This window comes from Cajanus cajan, chromosome 7, assembly GCF_000230855.2.
Source record: "Cajanus cajan strain Asha chromosome 7, NIPB_CcT2T_4, whole genome shotgun sequence".
NCBI classification, from domain to species: Eukaryota; Viridiplantae; Streptophyta; class Magnoliopsida; order Fabales; family Fabaceae; genus Cajanus; species Cajanus cajan.
In genome coordinates this window covers 7,553,363-7,574,876 of record NC_138523.1, presented here as the reverse complement: position 1 = coordinate 7,574,876, position 21,514 = coordinate 7,553,363, and the positions used below count along the sequence as shown (strand labels likewise).

The 21,514-nt window shown below is 31.2% G+C and overlaps 1 protein-coding gene across 2 annotated transcripts; it reads left to right on the top strand.

Moving 5' to 3' along the window:
- The first annotated feature begins 3,676 nt into the window (after window positions 1-3,676).
- Window positions 3,677-17,632, top strand: LOC109806737 (DNA binding protein). Of its 2 annotated transcripts, none has more exons than XM_020369238.3 (14): window positions 3,677-3,875; window positions 4,148-4,255; window positions 4,381-4,515; window positions 6,293-6,673; window positions 6,949-7,102; window positions 7,665-8,006; window positions 8,665-9,147; window positions 10,184-10,950; window positions 11,313-11,398; window positions 11,480-11,698; window positions 12,514-12,642; window positions 13,357-13,728; window positions 14,019-14,134; window positions 17,298-17,632. In XM_020369238.3, exons 1-14 carry the CDS (start codon window positions 3,753-3,755, stop codon window positions 17,408-17,410), a joined length of 3,528 nt encoding a protein of 1,175 aa, XP_020224827.1. In that variant the 5' UTR covers window positions 3,677-3,752; the 3' UTR covers window positions 17,411-17,632. The 2 variants fall into 2 exon arrangements, with proteins under 2 accessions (XP_020224827.1, XP_020224826.1); XM_020369237.3 differs by having other exon boundaries at window positions 3,678-3,875; window positions 8,662-9,147.
- The last annotated feature ends 3,882 nt before the right edge of the window (window positions 17,633-21,514 follow it).

The following is a 21,514-nucleotide window of genomic DNA, read 5'->3' as shown; positions in this document are numbered from 1 at the left end:
AATATGGTTGTGTTCCTCCTCAAAATCATGCACTATCAATTTTCCACACATGTTTTTAAGTCCCAACCTTGCTTTACAATTTGTTATGGTCTCCGATCTTGGATTAATTGTTTTATAATCTCGTTTGTCTGGCTTTCGCGAACCTCCTTTGCAACAAACAAACCTACAACATGAAATTGAGTCATTTTGTGTGTGTGTGTGTTGTTTTCTTTCTCCAAATCCAACTCTCCCACCATAATCAACCCAAAACTTCCAAGCATCCTTAAGGCTATCAAAAATCATAACCAATTTTGGCTTCCAATCTTCTTGCATCGTAAATCAATAATTATGCATTTGCCATAATATAAACAAACATAAAATTATTAATCAAGATGCTAATGTTTCAAAGTCGATTTGTCAACGTTTCAAGCATGTATTGTTATAAATGAAAAATAGTTTTGAACATATTATGAGATATAGAGGCACATATATGACAATCATTCTAAACAATTAAAGATTTATTAGTTTGCATAAATATCCGATTTATTTTTCTTTCATCAATAATGTAACATTAATAGAAAAATTACTAATGTTTCTATTATCAACCATATTTTCACTCTCAAATAGTTATTGAAACTTGAAAGAATTTTTAAAATAATCACATACATAAATTTTTACCTTTCAAGATAATTCCCAACAATCTTTGTTATCTTTGACAAGCAATTTGGGTGCTTTGTGATCACCAAAAACTATACTTTGAGTTGGTCCCAAAGGTGTGCTCTATTTTTCTGTTTTGTTTACAAAACTATAGCAAATTTTATGTAATAGTGGCGTGAAAATGTTAGAGGAAGACGTGTGATAATGGACTTTCATTTGTAACCCTTAGATACATACAAAAAATGAACAGTTATGATGATAGATAGAGAGACATTGTATACAAATTACAGGAGAGGGTCCATTCTCGTTTTATTATGAGTTTTTGTCTTGGTTCTATCTTGAATACACGCGTTTATTATTAGAATATACAAAAGAAAAAAAATGATTTTTTTATTAGTGTACCTACTTTTTTTCCTTCTACATATTACTTTAACTAAACAAGTGAAAGAAATTATTTCCATTATTACGTTCGTATTTTTATAAATTCAAACAATGTAAATGTGGACTTAAATTCACCTTCATTCCTTTGGTTTATAGTTTAAAAACTTCTCTTACATTCTATCTTTACCTTAGTCATATTACAAGCTAAATAAAAAATCTTTTAATATTTAACTGCATGTGTTTCAATATGTTAAAACTATAGGCTAGTCAAAGCTTAAAAATGTTAGATTGCATGATACGCTTGAGTGCAAATACAAACCTAAACACATGAGCGAATTGAGAGTTAAATAGTATCTTGAGAGATTTCTATTATTTTTGGATCATCATTTAATCTTAAGTAAAAAGATAACATGTGTTGTTTCATTGCACTGAATAGCTTCTTCTTGTTTTTAGTTTACTTGGTAATTTAGTTTCCTCCTTTACCAAAAGAAAAATAAGTATATATCTTTATTGTAACTTTTTCAATCAATTTGAAATTGTCTTAATTGCCTTAATTAAAATATTACTTGTTAGATCAAAAGACGATCTTAGATTCCTTAGATTTTTAAGTTTTAATGATAACAAATATAAATATTTTTCTTAAAAAAAGTTTTTTTAACAAACAATAAGATGGATAAATCATAAGAAGAATAGTTGTCTAAACATAAAAGTCTCACAAATGAAGTACTTTATATATAAGATACACATTTTCTTTTTCTATCATTTATGATGTTTGATAATAAAATCATTTGTGTCTACATGATTTCTTAATATATCAAATAGAAAATACTTCTTTGGTACTCGTAACTCACAAAAGAACAAAAGACATGTTTTTTCATAAAAAAAAGGACTATGACATATCTTATAAAGCATGAAAAACATTAGATAAAGTTGATTTGAGTTGACACACATAGTTTCTTTCGTTTGACACCTAAAATGTGATAAGTAGCTTCTTTGACCAAATAATGATGACATCATGCCTAGAGGCTAAATCTAAAAAGGAACTAAGAGGAGTGAGCTAGACTTAAAGGAAGAAGGTTCAAGCTCTTATTAAGCTTTGGGTATTTTAATAGTTTACTTTATCTTTTTTGTGTATATTTTCCTTGTAAATATTTCATTTATTTTAACCTTGTATTTTGGGTCAAGTAGATAATCCTGTCCTTATATTATTTTTACTTGAAGGTGTAACTAGTAGATTATGGGAGGTGTAACTAACTAAGACTTGTTAGACTTACTTGGGCTTAGATGGCCCAAACTTCATTTGGCCCATTAAGATTAGACGTCCACTTGTTTATACAAGTGGTTTAAACATCCAAACCAAGTCAAGCTTGTCATCCAAGTTATAAATTAATTAAGTCACATGGTTTTAATAGTGACATCTCAACAACATGTTAAATGTAATCATTAATTTGATAATCGTAATGATTAGGCTATATAGTTTGAGTTAATCTAGTTAAATGTACTATGATTAATCTAGTTATTCAACCAAAGGAAGGGCATTCAAAAATGTATTTTGTCTCTCTTAGTCTCAGGGTTAAAGTTTTATATTTGATCATTATGACTTTATGGTCCAAGAATTTTATGATTTTATGGGATCTTTACCCATTAGGTGTTGCATCTTAATGTGTGATCACAATTATTAAAGATAAGGTTTTGTACTTGATAAAGGGTTCACATTATTTTCGATTGACCTTAAGAATGACTTGATTGGCTTTATGCTAGATATAAAGGTCAAGCTAATTCTAATTGACCTCATGCCAATCTTGGTAGTTACCTATTATGCATATAGATTGAACTAACCCTGATCGACTTTAAAATCAACTCAATTTGTTACTTGCCTCCACCTAATCCAACTTGATAAGTCTATGTCGAAAAGTATTTAGGAAGGTACACTTGCTCATTGACATTGAGCATGAAAGGCATAAGGGTTAGGTTGGAGTGTTCTCTAGATAAATGATGTGCTCAATCATATTGATATACTAATGTTGGATAATATTTGAGAAAGTACACTTGCCCACCAATCTCAAGGCCAAAAGGCATATGGGTTAGGTTGGAGCGTCCTTTAGATAGACAATGTGGTTTACTATGTAAGCATGATCAAGTTGGATAATATCGGAGAGGATACAATAATAAAGTAATGGTATGATTTTTTATATTGTACATTATTTATTTATTCTAGATTTAGTTATTTTAAAAATTAAAATTAAGAAAATAATTAGACTTAAATATATTTTTATTTACTTTCAAAATAAATTTGATTTTAGTCACTGAGGTTTAAAATCGATCTTTTTAAGTTTTATAATTTAATTTTTTTTTTAGTTCTAATACTCAAATTTTGTTAAAAATTTGTTAAATACTATAATAAAAAATTTACCTATTAGTGTTATTGTTAATAAAAATATTATATAATTATCCTAATTTATTATTTTTAAATATGTTATTAATCAAATTAGAATAAAATTTTTAAAAATTACATAGATTAAAAATATCAATTTTAACTTTAGAAAGAAAAATAAATTTATCTTAAATTTAAAATATTAAAATCATATTTAAACATATTAGCTTGACAAAAATACAATTTATTTATTAGTTGTATAAAGAAAAAGAAATAATGGAGGGAAACAAGGGTGGATTTTCCCGCTATACTCTTTAATTTCTTCAACTTTCACTCTTAGACGCTCTCACTTTCTCACTCAATGGCGAAGACTCGAAACGCTAAAAAAGGCGCGGAAGCTGATGCGGAGAATGGCCTCGAAATAATCTCCATCGGTTCTCTCTACAGAGGAGTTTGGGAGAAGAAATACTGGACCACCTCTAGGGTTTGATTCCATCCCCTCCTTTTCCTTTCCCTGCAAATGCAATTTCATGCAATCGATTTCCTTTCCTTTCGACGCCTTCCTTTTGTTTCTGATCCGTCGCTGATTAAGTGAAGTATTTTTGGATTATTCTCTTAAAATTAAGAAGTTGCGGCAATTATTTGTTTTATGCTTCCTTTGCAATTTAACTGAAGATTTAAATTTTGATGACACACTTTGGATTGATATTTGTGCTTTCCTTTGCCGATTGATGTAATGTATTGACTACATTATAGGGAAAAGATCGGTATCCATATCCAGTTGGTTATCAAGCTGTTAGAGCTTTTAATGGGACCGCTTATAAGATGGAAATTTGTGAAGGTGTCAATGGCCCTAAATTTTTGGTTCGTATTTCGGCTTCTATTATGTGATATATGATATATGGTTTGGCTTTAGATTCCATATACCAGAGATTCGCTGTTTGCTTTGAGTTTTATTAAGCAGATTCTGTTGTGTACTGTCATTGCAGATTTCTTCTGATGTTGGGAGTTCGTCTTCTGGGAAAACTCCTGATCAAGCATGGGAGGAATTTCAGAAGAAAGGTTGCCCCCGCATGAAGATTTGGCATGGGAAGAGACTTTCATCTAAGATGGATGGCTTGGAGGTAGAAATTGGTGATGTTGATGAAATCTATCTGTAAAATTTCAGAAAATTTCTCGTTTTTCCAGAAATTTCCCTTTTATGTCTTGATGTAGTGTATTACTTCATTTTTTATTTGATATAAATAAAATATATATGTTATCCATAGCATACGTTTTTTTATATTATCTTTCCTTAGTCAATCATGGGCGAAATAGATTCTTCATCAACGATGATATCAGTTTAAAGAAAAAGAATTTTGATATATTTTGTATATGTTTTTAATGCAAGTTTTAATCTCCCTTTTATAGGATAAACAACTAAGCCTAAGAAAAGGAAATAAGGAAACAACATAAAAAAAAATTAATATCATGATACAATGAGATGTTTTTGCATATCCTAAAATATCTATGATATTTACAACAATTTCATTGTTGATTTTAAAAGAAACAAGGTCAGTAATAGAGAGGAATACTAAATTGAGGATTTAAATGGTAAAATGTAAAACTTCATTTGTTTTGTTGATTATGATAAAATTTTCTCATCAAGAAAGGTTAGAGTAATTTGGTAGCATGCTGTTTTCTCCTGCATACTTTGATGATTATTTATGCTTAGAAACTAATTGTAGCTGCTATTCATGATTGCATGCAATGATGAACAAACTGGCACAATTCTTTATTTGATTAATTTTGTTTCAAGAAGCAGTTTTACATTGCTAGAAAATCTGCTATTTTATCTCAAGAGAATTTCTTTTTAGAGATAAAACCATTCATAAGCCACCACATTACTGCTTAAAAGAGTTGGTCCTTTATATGGTATTCGAGACATTGACCATGCCTCTTAGTTGCACATACTACTGTGGGTTGTGATTCCAGCATTACAATGTTCTCCTAGGGCTTCTAGTGGTGTAAAACTGATAGTATCAACAATATGAATAGAAAATCTGAGATGTAATAACATTGAATGAGCTACAAAAGAGGGATGAATCCCTGGTACAGAACAAGTATTGGGACACAGTTAGGGAAAATGAACAATGGTTGGAGCACAGCTCCTTGCAGAAATGGAAAATAAGAAATATAGACTATAGAACCCCTTTTTCCTGAGTAAGACCTGTTTCTTCAGCCTGGCCAACCAAATTACTTTCCAAATGATTCATTCCCCCAATCAGTTTCATCTCCGTCATATATACCCCTCTCTTCTATTGCTGCATGATTCCTGTATCCTCCCTTCCAACCTCCATCTGCCAGCTGTCAATTATGTCATGCTCCTCTTCTCTTTTCTAATTCCTTCTTAACTGCTGTGAGACATATCTTTCTTTCTTACAGAAGCAGCCATGTTTCTTAGGCCAGTATACCCCTTCTCTTATTCCTTTACCTCGTCTTCTCCCTTTCCTTCTATATACTTGTGTAATGGGCCTACTAAAACACAGACAACTTGTGTAGCTGCAAGGGGTGTGGAGTGTGATGGAAATTTAGGATCCAAATGCCAAGTATGGGACTCGAGTTCCACAGTGGAAGTTAGGGATTCTGATTTAGAGTTTATATGACCTTTGATTCTCCAACCTTGATAGCTAGCTTTTGGGTTTACTTCTCCCAAGGTTTGTATCAGCTAATATATAAGACTGTTTGACCTATTGGTTAGGAGTTAATGTGATAATCAATCTCATAATTTTTTTTAATATTTTTTTTCCTCTTTTATTATTTAACAATCAGTCATCTTTTGTTTGTATTGTATTATTTTTAATCTCTTCTATGATAGTTGTTCATTGTGCTTAATATAGTTTTTTCTATTTTTACATGCAGCTTTTTGGGTTCAAAAATCAGTTTATCCAGAGGTTGCTCAGGGAACTGGTGAAAGATATAAATGGAATAGCAGAACAGAGTTTGGTATCCCCAAACATCTGTGAGAAGAGTCTTGGTCAGGGGAGTTCTACAACCCATTATGGTTCAGAAGTGCATGAGGTTGCAAATCAGATAGGTGTGCCAGTCTCATTGCAAACGATATCTTCCGTTTGTAAAAGCAGTAATTGCATTTCATCCAAAAATGAGTTGCTATTAAATCCTATTGAAATCTCTGACAATAAGAAAGTTGGAGCTGTACCTTCAAAGAGACCGACATGTTTTCTCAATTCTGAAAATTGCAAAACTACAGAACTAACTGAAAACTTGTCCACAGAAGAACCTGTAAGCATACCTTTGAACTTATATATTCTATTGAACAATATTCATTGGAAACATGTTGCTTCATAAATCGTAAGTCTATTGAATAGTTTTTGTCGGAAAGACATCCTAAATTTTGACAATCTTGATTCTTGATAAACCTAAAAGTATAAAATGCTTAGAAGTGATTTATTATCTCATGCTTCTTGAGATATTGCATTTATAAGTTTCCAAGAGACTGTATAAATCACTTTAGTAGTCTATTTTGTTACAGTAGAAAATCTCTTAACTTCTTGCAGCTTCATAGGTCGTATGATGTGGAGTTGAAGATATCTAATTTGTTGGTGGCATCAGAATCAGAAGACAAGAAGCTGATGCAGTCATGTTCTAAAGAGCCTGTTGGTTGTATTGACCTTGATCTTTGTGCTCCTGATACCCTAGATTTTGCGCAAGGTACTTCTATTTTGTTAGTACTGTAGAAGCTATTACTTTTCACTTTTAATGATTTTTGACACTTTCATCCTCCTGCTCATTTTATTTGTTGTTGGATTGAAAGACTGTTTGGCCTAGATGTTGGACATTCTCATAATTATTTGATTTTGCTGTAATGTTTGGGATTTATATTTACTTTTGAACCTTTACACTTTGGGTATGAAAGGTTTGGTGATACTGCTCAATAGCTTTGGCAATATTGAATAGTGTGTTCTTTACATAATAAAAATGTGAAATGTCTTGTGATATTGTCAAATATGACATTTGTGAATTCTACTAATGTTTATACAATATTTATGGATTTATGGGTGGTGTTTAATTTTTCTAATTTAGTTCTCAACATAACAATCAATCATCTTTTGAAAAGCTCAGTAAAGCTTATTATCACTATGTTTAATTTTTCTATTTATTAATATTTGAGTGCTCTACAACACTCCTTTAATATGAACTTCCTCTTTCATATTTTTCTTTTATCTTCTCCATTTTCCTGTTGATTCTGGATCTCTTACTCTATTCACTGCAGAAAATACTCCTGATTCTGCCCCAATTAAACTGGATAAAAATGCTTACAATGAGACAGCATGTGAGAGTGAGGTCACCTCTGGAGATTTGTTAAATGCAGAACATGAAGAAATGCTCAAATCTAATTCATATCCATGCTCTGAGAAAAATTATTTTGGTTCAGCTGGCCAGGATGTGGCAAAGTCAATGATGTCACTTCTGCTTCCTCAAGCAGTTCCTCTACTGAAGAATGTTTCAACAGATAAGGAGTTTACCATTAGCCCTTCATATATGTTGTCTTCTCGGGTGAATTCCAAGGACGAACAAAATAAAATTGGATATAGTTTGAATGTACCATCATCTGGTAAATATACCTATCTATGGTATTTTTTCTGAGCATTTTTTGTTACTGTCTGACAAGGTTGTCAAACTCAAGAGTCTACATGGAGTTTTTCTAGACTTGACTCATAAACTCATAAAAATTTATCGAATACAAAATATACTATTAAAAAACTATTAATAACATATATGCATAACACAATACTTTTATCACAACAAAATTTCAACATTTCAACTTCATAATAAAGCAAAGTAGCAAACCATAAATAAATATGGTAGTACATTAGTACTAAACTAGACCAAACTGTATAAATGGCCAAATCATATATTAATTCATTAAAGCATAAGTTAATAAAGTGAAAACATTTTAAAAGGAGTTAATTTTACTATGGGGTCAATGGGGGAAAGAAATACTATTTGATTTCAAACTTGCTGAATTTCTTCTTAGCTTGAAAGTTTGTGCTGACAGTTCATTCTAAAAGGAGTTTGACAGTGATTTAACTCATTTTGTCTACGTAGACTTGTAAAATTGTTGATCTAAGTTAACTCAAGAGTTTGACATCCATGCTGTCTGGCATAGATCAGTATGTCTGTTATAGTATGTTGTCCTTTAAATCTTCCTTTTGTTTCCACATGTTTGTGTATTTATGTATCCTTATACATTTTGAAAATGTTTACAGCAGATGTAATAATGATAGAGGCTGCACATGGGGAACAAGGGGAAAAGATACATGGGTATACAGACCCACATTCATACACTCCTAATTCTGAACATATTAAGTATATTGTTCCTGACAGTTTTGAATATAGTCAATGTGATGATTATAAAACCAATCAGCAAATATTATCTTCTGATATTGCGGAAGCTGGTAGATCTAGTTTCAATAGTTTCAATAAAGAAATATCTTCTCAACAGCATCTTGTTGATGATTTGCCAAATGGGACATCCACATGCCATGCTTCAGGGTTGGACTTTAAAGACAGGCCCCTGCCTCAGAATTGTAATGTATGCATTTCTGAATCTGTTCTAAATGACATGTCTCCTAAGGATCTAATTATTTCTGAAAGAAGTGGTGATGCTTGCTCAGATTTGAATCAAAATCCAGCTCATGTTGGTCTCAGTTCTGTGCAAAAGGACCTGCCAACTGCTCAGGATTTTACTGGAGGTAATGTGTTTATGATATATGGCATCAAGAAAATAAACCCTGAAATATGGATAAACATGATCATGAGGGTTTAAGTTTACATTTTAATTCAGTCTGTTTTGAACTGAGATTCATGTCAAGCTAAGAAGTCTTCCTAATTTGAACTGAGATTCATGTCAAGCTAAGAAGTCTTCCTAAATAGTTGTTGCACTGGGTGTGTGATTGATTCCTCTACTTATTGGGTTCACATGGCTACCCAATACCCACTTATAACTCAAGCATAAATTGGTCCATGGATATCAATTTGTTAATAAATGAAATATATTGCTACTTCACTTCTTTAAGAACTTGTGCCTTTAAATATTTTTGCTTGCATCAGAACATTATGAAAATTTATAATTTTAATGCTTTATTGATATTTTTATTTTTATATGATTAATGATTATATGATATATTATATATTGGACCTTGATACGTTTACCGGTAATGGAACTCATATCCCATGGAACACTGATCTTGAGTTCGTATCAACCTGAACACATGATCCAACATCACTGGTCATGGTTGCAGCAAAATACTACTTTTGGTTCTTTATATAAGAAACAAATAATTAATTCATCATGGTCAATAATAAGAATAGTTACGTTAGCTAATTTTAAATAATAATGCCATTAATTTAATTTTTTAACCAGAAATACCCTTTGAATTAAATTGTTTTAGTAATGATTATATTTAGTGACATTACTCCTAATTCAAAAGTTCCACGAATGAGTGTGAGTTGTGTTCATAGAAAATAAATGCATCTACTTATATGAGTATTAGGTAGGTTTTTCATTAATAGATTTCACCATAAATGACGGGTATAAGGGGAAATTAGTAATCAATACATCTTAATGTGGGTCTGTGTTTCTTATGATTAGGATCAAAATAGAGTATACATTTGTTTCTAATATAAAGTATCGGTGGTAATATTAACAAGCTGAGACTGAGGATTACTTTAATTGTTTTGTCTGATTGAATCATTACCATTTCTTACAAATTTTATAACATAATGCAGGTTCTGGTAATGCATTCTCAGGTGTAAAAACTATGAGCTGTCAATTAGAAAGCATGGAAACCCTTGTAGAAAAGACACAAGATGAAGTTGTGGGTAAAACTGGCAATGCTGAAATGATTATGTCTTTTAAAGAGCCAAAATTAGTATACACCAGAAAAAAGCTTCGAAAGGCTATTCCCTTCCAAGAAACTTGTTCAGTCACTGATTGTACTGAATATGACAAGTTTGAACTGGTTGCTCCTGAAACTTACACTGCCAAAGACACTTTACCTCCCACAGAAACTGTTCTAATAAACAATTCAAAGGATAAACCATGTGAACCAGATAATTCTGCAGGTTTATGTGTAGAAACACCTCAAACTTATAGTGATGATGTTCTGGGGGATCATATCAACCTAGTGGAACCAAACCCAATAACGTCTCAAAATCCAACCCTGTTTGCTGATGAAAATAAGTGCTTTGGTGCCAAGGACGCTCAATTAATTTCAGAATCAATGCCCCTGCAAAACCAGGAGCTCAAGAATAATCTGGGCAGCAATGTTAAGTTTGTGGGAGGTTATTTGCACCCAAAGCCTGTTTCATCATTATTTTTAAGAACAAGAGAGGATGAAATCCATGTTTGTGTCTTATGTGGCCATCTGACAGATCAGTGCAAGACCCTGTTTACTTACAAGGTAGCTATTACTGAACCAAGTTTAGGTTGCCCTTCTGTCATGGCTCACAGCTCAATACTGTTGCCAAATCCAAAACATAACTTCATAAAGGAAGTAAGTTATTTTTTGCTTGGTTTGTTCTCAACCCCTTCTTCCTTTTTTTTTTAATTATTGTTGTGATTAGGAATTGTGTAGATTGTTGTACACACCAATCTTATTTATAGAAAGAATACAATAAATGATAAAGATACTAATCTCTAATATTATGGAAACTAATCTAATCATATCCCTAATTGATAGTGATTAGTGAGAATAATAACCATAATATCTGTATCCACAATATCTATAATATATCCACAATATCTGTAACAATTACTAACTGTTTATTTAGATAAATGCTCACTACAGACATAACAGAATGTAACCTAGTGATTCATGATTACATACTTGATGAAATCTATCATGTTTTATACTAGGCTATGGTGGAAAGATCTGGGGTGCAGTTGACTCCTGATGGAAAGTATATCGTCTTAATAGGCAGCATAAAAACCCCCTATTGCAGGTTAACTTTTTGTACAGGTTTTTAATTGATATGTAATATCCATAAAATCAAATATAATAACTAAATAGAATTTCATGCCAGGGAAGGAAAAATTGATTGTTATTGCTCAACATGTACATCAGTCTGCTCTGAGAAGAATGCTTTGAAGATTGTCCAAGTAGAACATGGTTATGTATCTGGTGTAAGAACATTCAAAACTGTTGACAATGTGCATTGTATATTGGTTTGTGAACCTAACCTACTTGTTTCTGTTGGAGAGAGTGGGAGACTGCAGGTGTGGGTCATGAATTCAACATGGAGGTGATTTAAGTGACTCTTTTTGCTCTTTCTTGCCCTAGAGCCATTTATGTTCCTTTAAGAATATGATTATATAAATTTTTTAATTTGTTTTGATTAGCTTGCTGATTTCTTATATGTTTGCTTTTGTACCTGAAAATATGGATATGATTATGAGTTTGGTGAAAATGATGAAAGCAGATACATTTTCTGTAATTGATTCAATGAGATAGTACCCCAAGTATACAATGTGATACAATAAAATAAAACCAGAAACAGAACCAATCCATATAAAGAGGAATAAAAAAGTGCCTAATTACTTTCTAAATAAATCCCCTGATTTAAGGGTTTTAGGTTGGTTCTCCTAATAATATGTTTATTGGTAATAATTACATATTTATTGCTCGGTGCTCCCCCTCAAGCCAAGGAATAGATGCATCCATTCCCAGCTTGATGATAAGATCATGGAAAAATGAGTTGTTCAACCCCTTTGTAAGAACATCAGCCAATTGTTTTGCTGGAACATAGGGCATACACACTAGGCCTTCTTCCTTTTCTTTAATGAAATGTCTATCAATTTCAATATGCTCTTTCTTATCATGCTGCACTGGATTATAGGTTGATTGCTGAAATATTAATATTATCAAAATAAATAGAGCTTCATCCCTTCGATTTGATGAGTTATGCATGTGTGATTTTAGAATTTATTCCTGTAGGCCAATAATGTACTCTATAAATATTGTTGATTTTGTAGCTAGAGTAATTAAATATATATTTTTGGTTATGGGGCATACAACTTGGCTTGGCTTGTTCACCCTTTTTATTCACATTTTTGGCAGTGAAAATATAGAGTACTTCATTATTCCAGCTGATGGTTCTGTATCCCCTGGCATTGTGGAGTTGAAGAGGGTTCCGAAGTGTACTCATTTGGTTGTTGGTCATAATAGTTGCGGGGAATTTAGTTTATGGTATGCTATTTCATTCACCTTGAAAAACGGTTTCCCATTGTATTAACATCATTCAACTGGCTTTAACCCAAAAATGTTATTCATATTAGCTGTTAGGAGCCTAATGCACCAGTCCTTCTCAAGAACTAATGTGGTTTTTAGGGACCATGTGGTCATTTATATATTCTCAAGACGTAACATGTCTATGCCAAATTGTTCATGAATGAATTTGGGGGTTTACTAATGTGGGGTTTTTACATTTTTATGAGATGTTTTGATCAATTTATCATATTTGTTGCATCAATTCACTTGCACTATTACCCATTGTGTTGTCAGTAACATTTAGGTCGTTGGATAATATTTTTATTTGGTCTTATTATCTGTTTTATACGAGTCACAGGTTGTTCAAAGCATGAATTTTGTGTCTGTTTAATTCCATACATGATCCCCTCTTCTGCTTGTAAATCTTCAGCAAAAGGAGGTTTCCATTATGAGATTTATACACTTCAAAATTTAGGAGATGTTAACTATGGCTTTTCTTCCATTTTGCATTCCATCATTTCATCTTCTATTCCTGTTTATTATTGAAATTACCTATGACCTAAATCAACAGTTTTAAGAAATTGGAAAGGGAAGGGAGAAGTAATCACTTTGGTAATGATTAAGTAACTTTTAATCTATACAGTTATAGTAATATGATAGTATCTCATCTACTATTATCAACACTTTTCCCAGGGATATTGCAAAGCGTAATTGTGTTACAAGCTTCTCTGCTTTAAAAAGTCCAATAAATGAGTTCTTTCCAATAAGTTTGTTCCAGTGGAAAACAAAAGGCTCAGGATTCAGCTATACTAGCATAAAGGAACAATCTGATAAAATTTTAGAAGCAACTGATTTGTGGTACTCGGAGCAAAGAGAGGCCTGTTGGTTTTCACCATCAGAGGAAGATGTTGCTCTGTGGCTTTTTGTCTCGACGACATCTGACCTTGATTGTTGCCAGAATCATGTTTCAACTTCAAGTAGTTATGATACACATGCAGCGAAAAGTTGGCGGCTTGCACTTTTGATGAAAAATAGAACAAGTTTTGGAAGTCCCTTGGATCTAAGGTGCTATAAAGTTTTTGAATTTGAATATAGTTCATCATGTGTTGCTTAATTCTTTGAAGATCTTTATTTTTTTTTTCTTCCTTTCGAATCTAGGGTTAATTACAAAGATTGTAAGGAGCCATTAGTTGTATTTATATACCATTTTGAGTGATATGGATGGATATAAGAAATTGCATATGAAGGAATGACGACATCTCATTATAATACTATTTAACAGTTGCCATGTTCTTGTTCATTCTACAATGCAGATTTATCGATTTACAGTTTTCTATTTATTAACACTTGTGCAGGACTTCTGGTATTGGTGTTTCTTGTGGTTATGGAATCATTGGTACAAGTGATGGAATGGTGTATATGTGGGAGTTATCTAAAGGATCCAAGCTTGGTACTCTTCATCATTTCCACGGTATGTTGCAATTTGCTCTTTCAGTTGCATGCTCTGAATACCATTTAGCAGTTGCTTTAGCTTATTGTCAATGGTACTTGTGATCAAAGTGTACCTTCTATTTAGTGCCAGGGTTCATTTCTGGATTCTGGTTTGTTTTCCTTGAAACCAGCCACATATTTTGTGCAATATGCCTTGCCAACAGTTACGCTTGGCAACATTAAACCAAAGTTTCACTTGAGACAATCAGGTGATCATGATGTTAGGATGATAATTTTGTTTCGGCTATTATGTGATGCAGAGAATTCTTAGGGGCCATTATTTGTATTTTCATTTCCTGTTTTCATTTTGTAATTATAAAGTTTGTCACTTTGTTTTCAATATGTTTCCTATTTTCAAAGATTTATACAGAAACCATTGAACAACTTTGTTGCTTTTGTTTTCCGTACAAATCCTTGAAAACAGGAAACAAATTGAAAACAAGGTAATATTAAATTTTGTAATTAAAATGTGAAAACAGGAAATGAAAACACAAATTAATGAGCTTAGTTTCGCAGTGAAAGTGACATAAGGACAATACATATCTAGGCTTTCTGTATAGGTAGGAATTGCCATTCCCTTATGACGTGGGATTCTAGGAAGGTTCTATTGGACTTAAAAGGGGATGATAAATAGGGATGTGGGGGAATTGAACATCACTTATACACAATTCCTTGGTAATGATATAAAAAAGGTATACTAGAGTAGATACTCATGCATAAGTGAGAAAGTACATGATTATTAGTTTGTAGTATATATTCCTAAACTTTTGTTACACATGAGCATGATATATAAATGTTTTGAATTGTGCATTAATGATGGCAAATAAATGAGCCTTATTCATGTCAACAAGAATTTACTAGTTGAGTTTTGATCTTAAATAAGTGTGTGTTAGCTACTCAAGAATCCTCTGTTTTTGATTCCCAGAAAAGTCCAATCTTGTAACTAGGGGGTCTAAATGATCAAGTGTAGTTCAAAAGTTAGTAAAAAATTATTAAGCGACTTAAAGTGTCCAAGGAGTTCAATATTGTCGCATCAGGGTTTTAAATAGCGGTGTGGAGCTGCCCCTCCCCGCTACAGGGTTGCCATAGCTGAACAGTTTACTGTAGCATCCATATGGACCAAATAGCAGGCTGATTAGTGGCCATAGCGGGTGCTATAGCAGCGCTATATGTTGACTAAAAAATTAGGGCCTATTTTGAAGGCTATTCTTGGGATTTTTTAATTTCCGAAAATGAAATCTATAGATGTAATAATAAGGAAAAAGGTAAAGAAGACACTGATTTAGAAGATGATGATGATTTCTATCTAGAAAACTTGTATTTGACTTTTATTGATATTTACTTGTATGTTTTGTTTAACACAGTTGTGACTTTTGATTACTAATCATGAATTTCACTAATTTTAAGTATTTTTTTTTTACCATTTTTGAGAATTTATAATATGTATAAAATATATTCTCTCGAGTTCTTATTATAAGACACTTGTAATAGAATCACACAAATCAATATAAAAAGTTATTTTAATTGATTTTATAAAAAAAAACATGAACTATCAATTTTACCTTTTACTTATCCTTAAATTGTCATGAGAGGTGAAAATATTTCTTCATATCAATGTTTATATACCAATACCAATAATTTGATAAATGACAATAAGAGAGTTCAAAAGAGAATATTTATTTATCAAATTATCTTCTCATTATAAGATATTTTATTATTTCTATAAAACATTAGTTTTTTCTCCTATTAAAGATTGTGAGTATGTGTTCTTTGTTGTTGAATAAAGAGAAGAAAATTTGAGAAATACTATATAATTACTGTGTACTAGTAGTATGCACTATATCTATCAATTTTTATCAATGTTTTCTCCCTCACCTCGTTAACTTTATAATTTGTTATTTATCATTACTATGTGTACTAGTGTATTAGTTTTGGGTTATGAAGTAATATTTTTACCTCCTTTGACAATTTATGAAAAGTATAAAGGTAAAATTGGTACATCATAATTTTTCTTAAAACATTGTTTTGTATTAGGTGATTCCCTATATAATTTTGACCAAAAACGGTGATGGGGAACTAAATGAAGTTTATTTAGGAATTTCCACGAAATATTTTTCTTTTCAACTTGGTGTTTAGAATTTGATGAAGAGTGTGTTTGGATACATGTTTAGAAGCTCTTTTAAAAGTTTCTTTACTGAAAATATTCTTTATTTCCAATAAGGAAGCTTGGTAAAGAGCTTCTACCTTGTATCTAAAGAGGTTCCAAATCATGAGAGTGCAAGACCCAAATGTCGAGTGCATAGTAGGAAAACCATTGATAGTCTACACTAAGAGGCCAAAAGTAATTAAAGCCCAAAACTATTAGTTGCTCTAGCTCTATCAAGCGATTAGTGGAAAGATGAGTTAGTTTTGGGAGAGAAGGTAAGGTAGTTATACGCAGAAAGGGAGAAGAAAGAGGGTTTGGTGGATTTATTGCATATGTGAACGTTTGAAATCGAGAGTTGGTTTCTGTCTTGGGTGCCTCGCCACTTTATCTGTAAACGAGTTTTCATTCAAACATGTACTATATTCAGTGTTTGACTGTTTTCTATCATATTTCTATCCCAAGAGGTTCACTCTCATAATTTATCCCACATGCCTACCAAACCTATATGCACATATTTTCCCTTTCAATTCAATCCCAAATTCAAACAATTTCCTCATCATCAATTAGAAGAGTGGTAGTTTTGAATAGAATGTTTTGCTTCTTTGGTTGAAAAGGTGGCTAGCATACTTGGTATTTTTCATCTTGCATGTAAAAAACTTGAGTCCATTGCGTAAATATTTGACCTAATGTTGACAATAAAGTCACCTGTAACTAAACATCTAACTATTGGAGGAATCTAAATTAGTTGTATATATATTAATATGAAAACATTATTAACAATTTGAATTGAGGATGCACTTACAGAAAATACATATACGTTTCTACACTGCTTATAATAAGGTCATTCTCGATAGCTGGCTGGCTTTAATACGCTTTCATGGATGCATAAGCAAAATGTTGATTGGTTTCTCTTATTTGTTTTGTTCGCGTGAGGAAGATATCTACCAAGTTATTATTATTATTTTTTTTCAAATTATAAAAATTACCATTGTGTCAGATGGCAATGTTACATGTGTTGCTACCGATGATTCGAGTGGTGCCTTGGGAGTGGCTGGTGGTGGAGGCCAATTGTTGCTTTATCTACACCTTCCTGAGCTAGATTCAAATTAACTACTGTACAGTGTTATTATTTACTCAACGATACTTCCAAGATTTTTTTTTTCATTTGAATTACAAACAGTGTTCATTTGGTGGAATTGCAAATAGTGTCCATAGTTATTACCCAAATTAGTCTTCCATATGTTCTATTGTATATTTGAGTAAGGACATACACCTTAATGGATCCTAACTCTTTCTTTTATATATATATATAAAGAGGAACAATTTATTCAAGGGATAAGTCTATACAAATTTATTTTGTTTAATAACTAATGTTTTATATCAAATTTCAATAATTTAACTATTGAATTTAAAGTTCTTAATACATAAATTAAGTTTGTAAATTTTTAGAAAATTTGAAAATCATAAAATTTTGTTTCATTAATTTAAATTAATGAATAATTATAAAATTATTTTATACATTGATTTGAATTAATGAAATAAAGTATCAAATAATTTTTAATTTTTTTTAAATATTTGCAGACTTAATCTATGCATTAAAAACTTTAAATTCAAAATTATTGAATGGAATAAGTTTAATAAATTTACTCCTAGAATAAACGGATCCTCTATATATATATATATATGTATATGGAAATTGAATTGGTTTTACTAGTTGAAACAAAAATAATAATACATAGGCCTAGTGTCTAGTTTGAAATAATCACAAAATTGGCTTGTATTAAAATCAGTTGAAAATTGATAGAATTGGTTAAGTCTAGGGAGATTGGAGAAAAGTTGGTTTACTATTTGAACATACAAGTTCTTTAGTAATGTTATCAGAATTACTATGATTGACTTAATCAAAATATTGAATTGGTGGATCATTGATTAAACTATTGAGTTATTAGTTGAATAATTGATCTATAATTAAATATATAATTTAATAATTGTCATATATATAACAAAGTTATACGTAGATGTTGCAATTCATTGTCTCTTATAAATTCATGACCTGTGTTTTACTCTATCGACCTATTAAGTTAATGAGTTACTAATTAAATTAGTAAATTAATAATTGAAATGTATAAATTTAAAATTATTTAATATATATTAATGATAAAAAATTGTATTTAATATAAATGTAATTTAATTGTCATAAAACTATATTTGCCTATTCAATTTTGATTGTTATTGTTATAGTACTATTATTGTTGACGTGCATTTCTTTGTATAAACTAGTAACTCACCTATGCAACAAATGAGTCTTGTTTTTGCCTAAAACATCCACTATAAAACCAAAAATATTTAATACAATAACTAACTTTTACCTATGCAACTATAGATGATTTTAAAGAGCCAGAGGCATTTTATCTTATTCTAATGTATACAAAGTTTTTAAAGACTTTATGACAATGTTCAAATAACATTATTGAGAAAAAATTGTCATTCACATTTTTTTTTGGTAGAGTTTATCTTTCAAAACATTCACATTTTTCTTTTGTAGCGGGCTTATTTTTCAAAACACGCATCAAATTACTTCCTCGATGACCCATGTGCGAATTGTAGAAGCGAATCTTATGTTGAATGTTAGTGCATGCAAAATGTTTATATATATATATATATATCATATCAGGTGAGAAAGATTTTTTATTATGAGAGATGACAGTGTTTAACATTAAACATCAGATGAAATTTAATGGTAGAAATGAAAAGTTTATTTTAAGATCTCACGTGATTTATCTTTCTATTTTCTCACGCTTAATCTACATCTCACGCAACTCTCTTCCTTTTGTCAGATGTTTTTCCTAGTACATTCAATCTCAATTTTTTTCTTTACATGCTTTTCTTCGACCACATGTTCTTTTTATTGCTCGACTATGTTCTTCTCTCTCACATATATTTTTCACATACAATCAAGTATTGGTTCCTTTAAAGTCAGGTACACTCTAGCAAAAAGTATATTTGCCTCTTTCCTTCACTGTCACTCCTCTTTCTTTCTCTCACCATGGCATTCCTCTGTTTCTTGTTAATCATGTCAACAATCCTATTATATTACAGCATTTATTTGGTTATTAGTGCTCTTAATTAGTGGTGTGTTCTTTTGGAAAATTCATTGTTTACCATGTAAGAAACTTAGCATTTTGTGAGTGGATGGAAACCCATTGTTTACTTTCTATGAATTTATTTTGTGTATATCGTAAAAATAAGTATAAAACAATGATAATTGAGAATTTTTAGATTTTATAATTTTGTAAATGACACAATTTTAAATTCAAGAAGTACGACTCCACAATAAAATTGAAATTCTTTATATGATCTAATATATTCAAATACAATTTTTTTCACTAATATAATCATTGACATATACTAGGTCATTGTTATGGAAGATAAGCAAAGCTTTCTACCTCATGCCACTTCTGGCAACAACTCAATAAGTCTTACGCCACCTGTGGTAACCTCTATCAAACCATAAATAATGTATTATGTTGTTAATAACAACTTTTGTTGTGGTCATTGCTATGTTGTTAATATCTTATTTCATTTATGTTATTTACATTGTTGTTTTTAGGGAAATGAATCGGTGCTCAATTGTGATGAGAAATTAAAACCTAAAGTTGGGCAAGTATTTGATACTTTACAAGAAGCAGAACAATTTTACAAAAATTATGCACATAATGTTTGATTTAATGTGCGTTGTTCGTAAGAAACAAAAGATAAAAATGGATTGAAGCTTTGGAAGTATTTTGTTTGCTCAAAAGGAGCTTACAAACCAAATAAGATAAAGGTGGTGAAGGAAAGTAAATCAATTATTAAGACTAATTGAAGGAGCCTTACAAGAGAAGGATGCGAAGCAAAAACTATTTTCAGACTAGTAGATGAAGGTAAATATGAACTCTTTGGATTTCATGAAAGTCATACACATGCAATTGCTTCACCTACGAAGAAACAATTTTTGAGATCAGCAAGAAAGTTAGTCCTGTGCACAAGAGTTTACTACTTGCATGTTGGGGCTTCAAAAACATTTCACCTATTGAAAGAACAAGTTGGGGGTTATGAAAATGTTGGGTGTACACAAAGGGATCTCCAAAACTATTCAAGAGATTTAAAGACCTTGATCAAAGATTCTGATGCACATGTTTTTATTGATAACTTTAACAGAAAACAAGAAGTAAATCCATCATTTTATTATGCATATGAGATGGATGGAGAAGGTCGCATAAAAAAAAGTTTTTTGAGTTGATGGTATTTGCAAGAAAATTATTCATTATATGGGGATTGGTCTCATTCGAAACTACATATAGAACAAATAAATATTTGATGATTTTTGCCCCCATTTACCGAAATAAACCACCATAGACAATGTGTTACTCTTGGTGCAAGAATTTTAGTTGATATTCTTCAACTCAAAGATTTTGTATGTGACACATCATGAAAAAGTTTATGAAAAGGTAGGTGTTTCTTTGAATGTTAATGAGGAGTTCAATAATAATTTCAAGTCATGTGTTGGGAGATCAGAGACATCATATGACTTTGAGGCAACATAAAAATATATAATGACTAAGTTTAAGTTAGAAAAGAATGATTGACTTTCACATATGTATGATATTCAAAGCATGTGGATCCCAACTTACTTTAAAGACATTTTTTGGCTGGGATATTGAGAACAACATCAAGATCAGAAAGTGAAAATTATCTTTTTGGTAACCTTTTGAACTCTAATGTTAGCTTGGTTGAATTTTGGATAAGGCTTGATTCTACAATAGATGCACAAAGGAAGAAGGAGTTACTAGCCGACAATAATTCACTTCATTCCATGCCAAAACTAAAATTAGATCATAATTAAGAGAAGTATGAAAGATATGTTTATACTCGTGAGAGTTTTTATATATTCCAACAAGAGTTATGGGATGCTTGTGTTTATTGTGGGGTTGAAAATTAGCAAGAGGGAGATGGAGTGGAAACATTGCATGTGCGTGATAATAGTGAGTCAAATGGTAAACTACAGGAATTGGTTTATATAATCTTTTTGATCACAATGCAATTTGTTCATGCAAGATGTTTTCATCTCAAGGCATACCTTATAGACACATACTTTGTGTCCTAAAAGGAAAAGGTTTAAATGAGATACCAAGTTATTCATTGTTCACAGGTGGACTAAGTTGGCAAATAGAA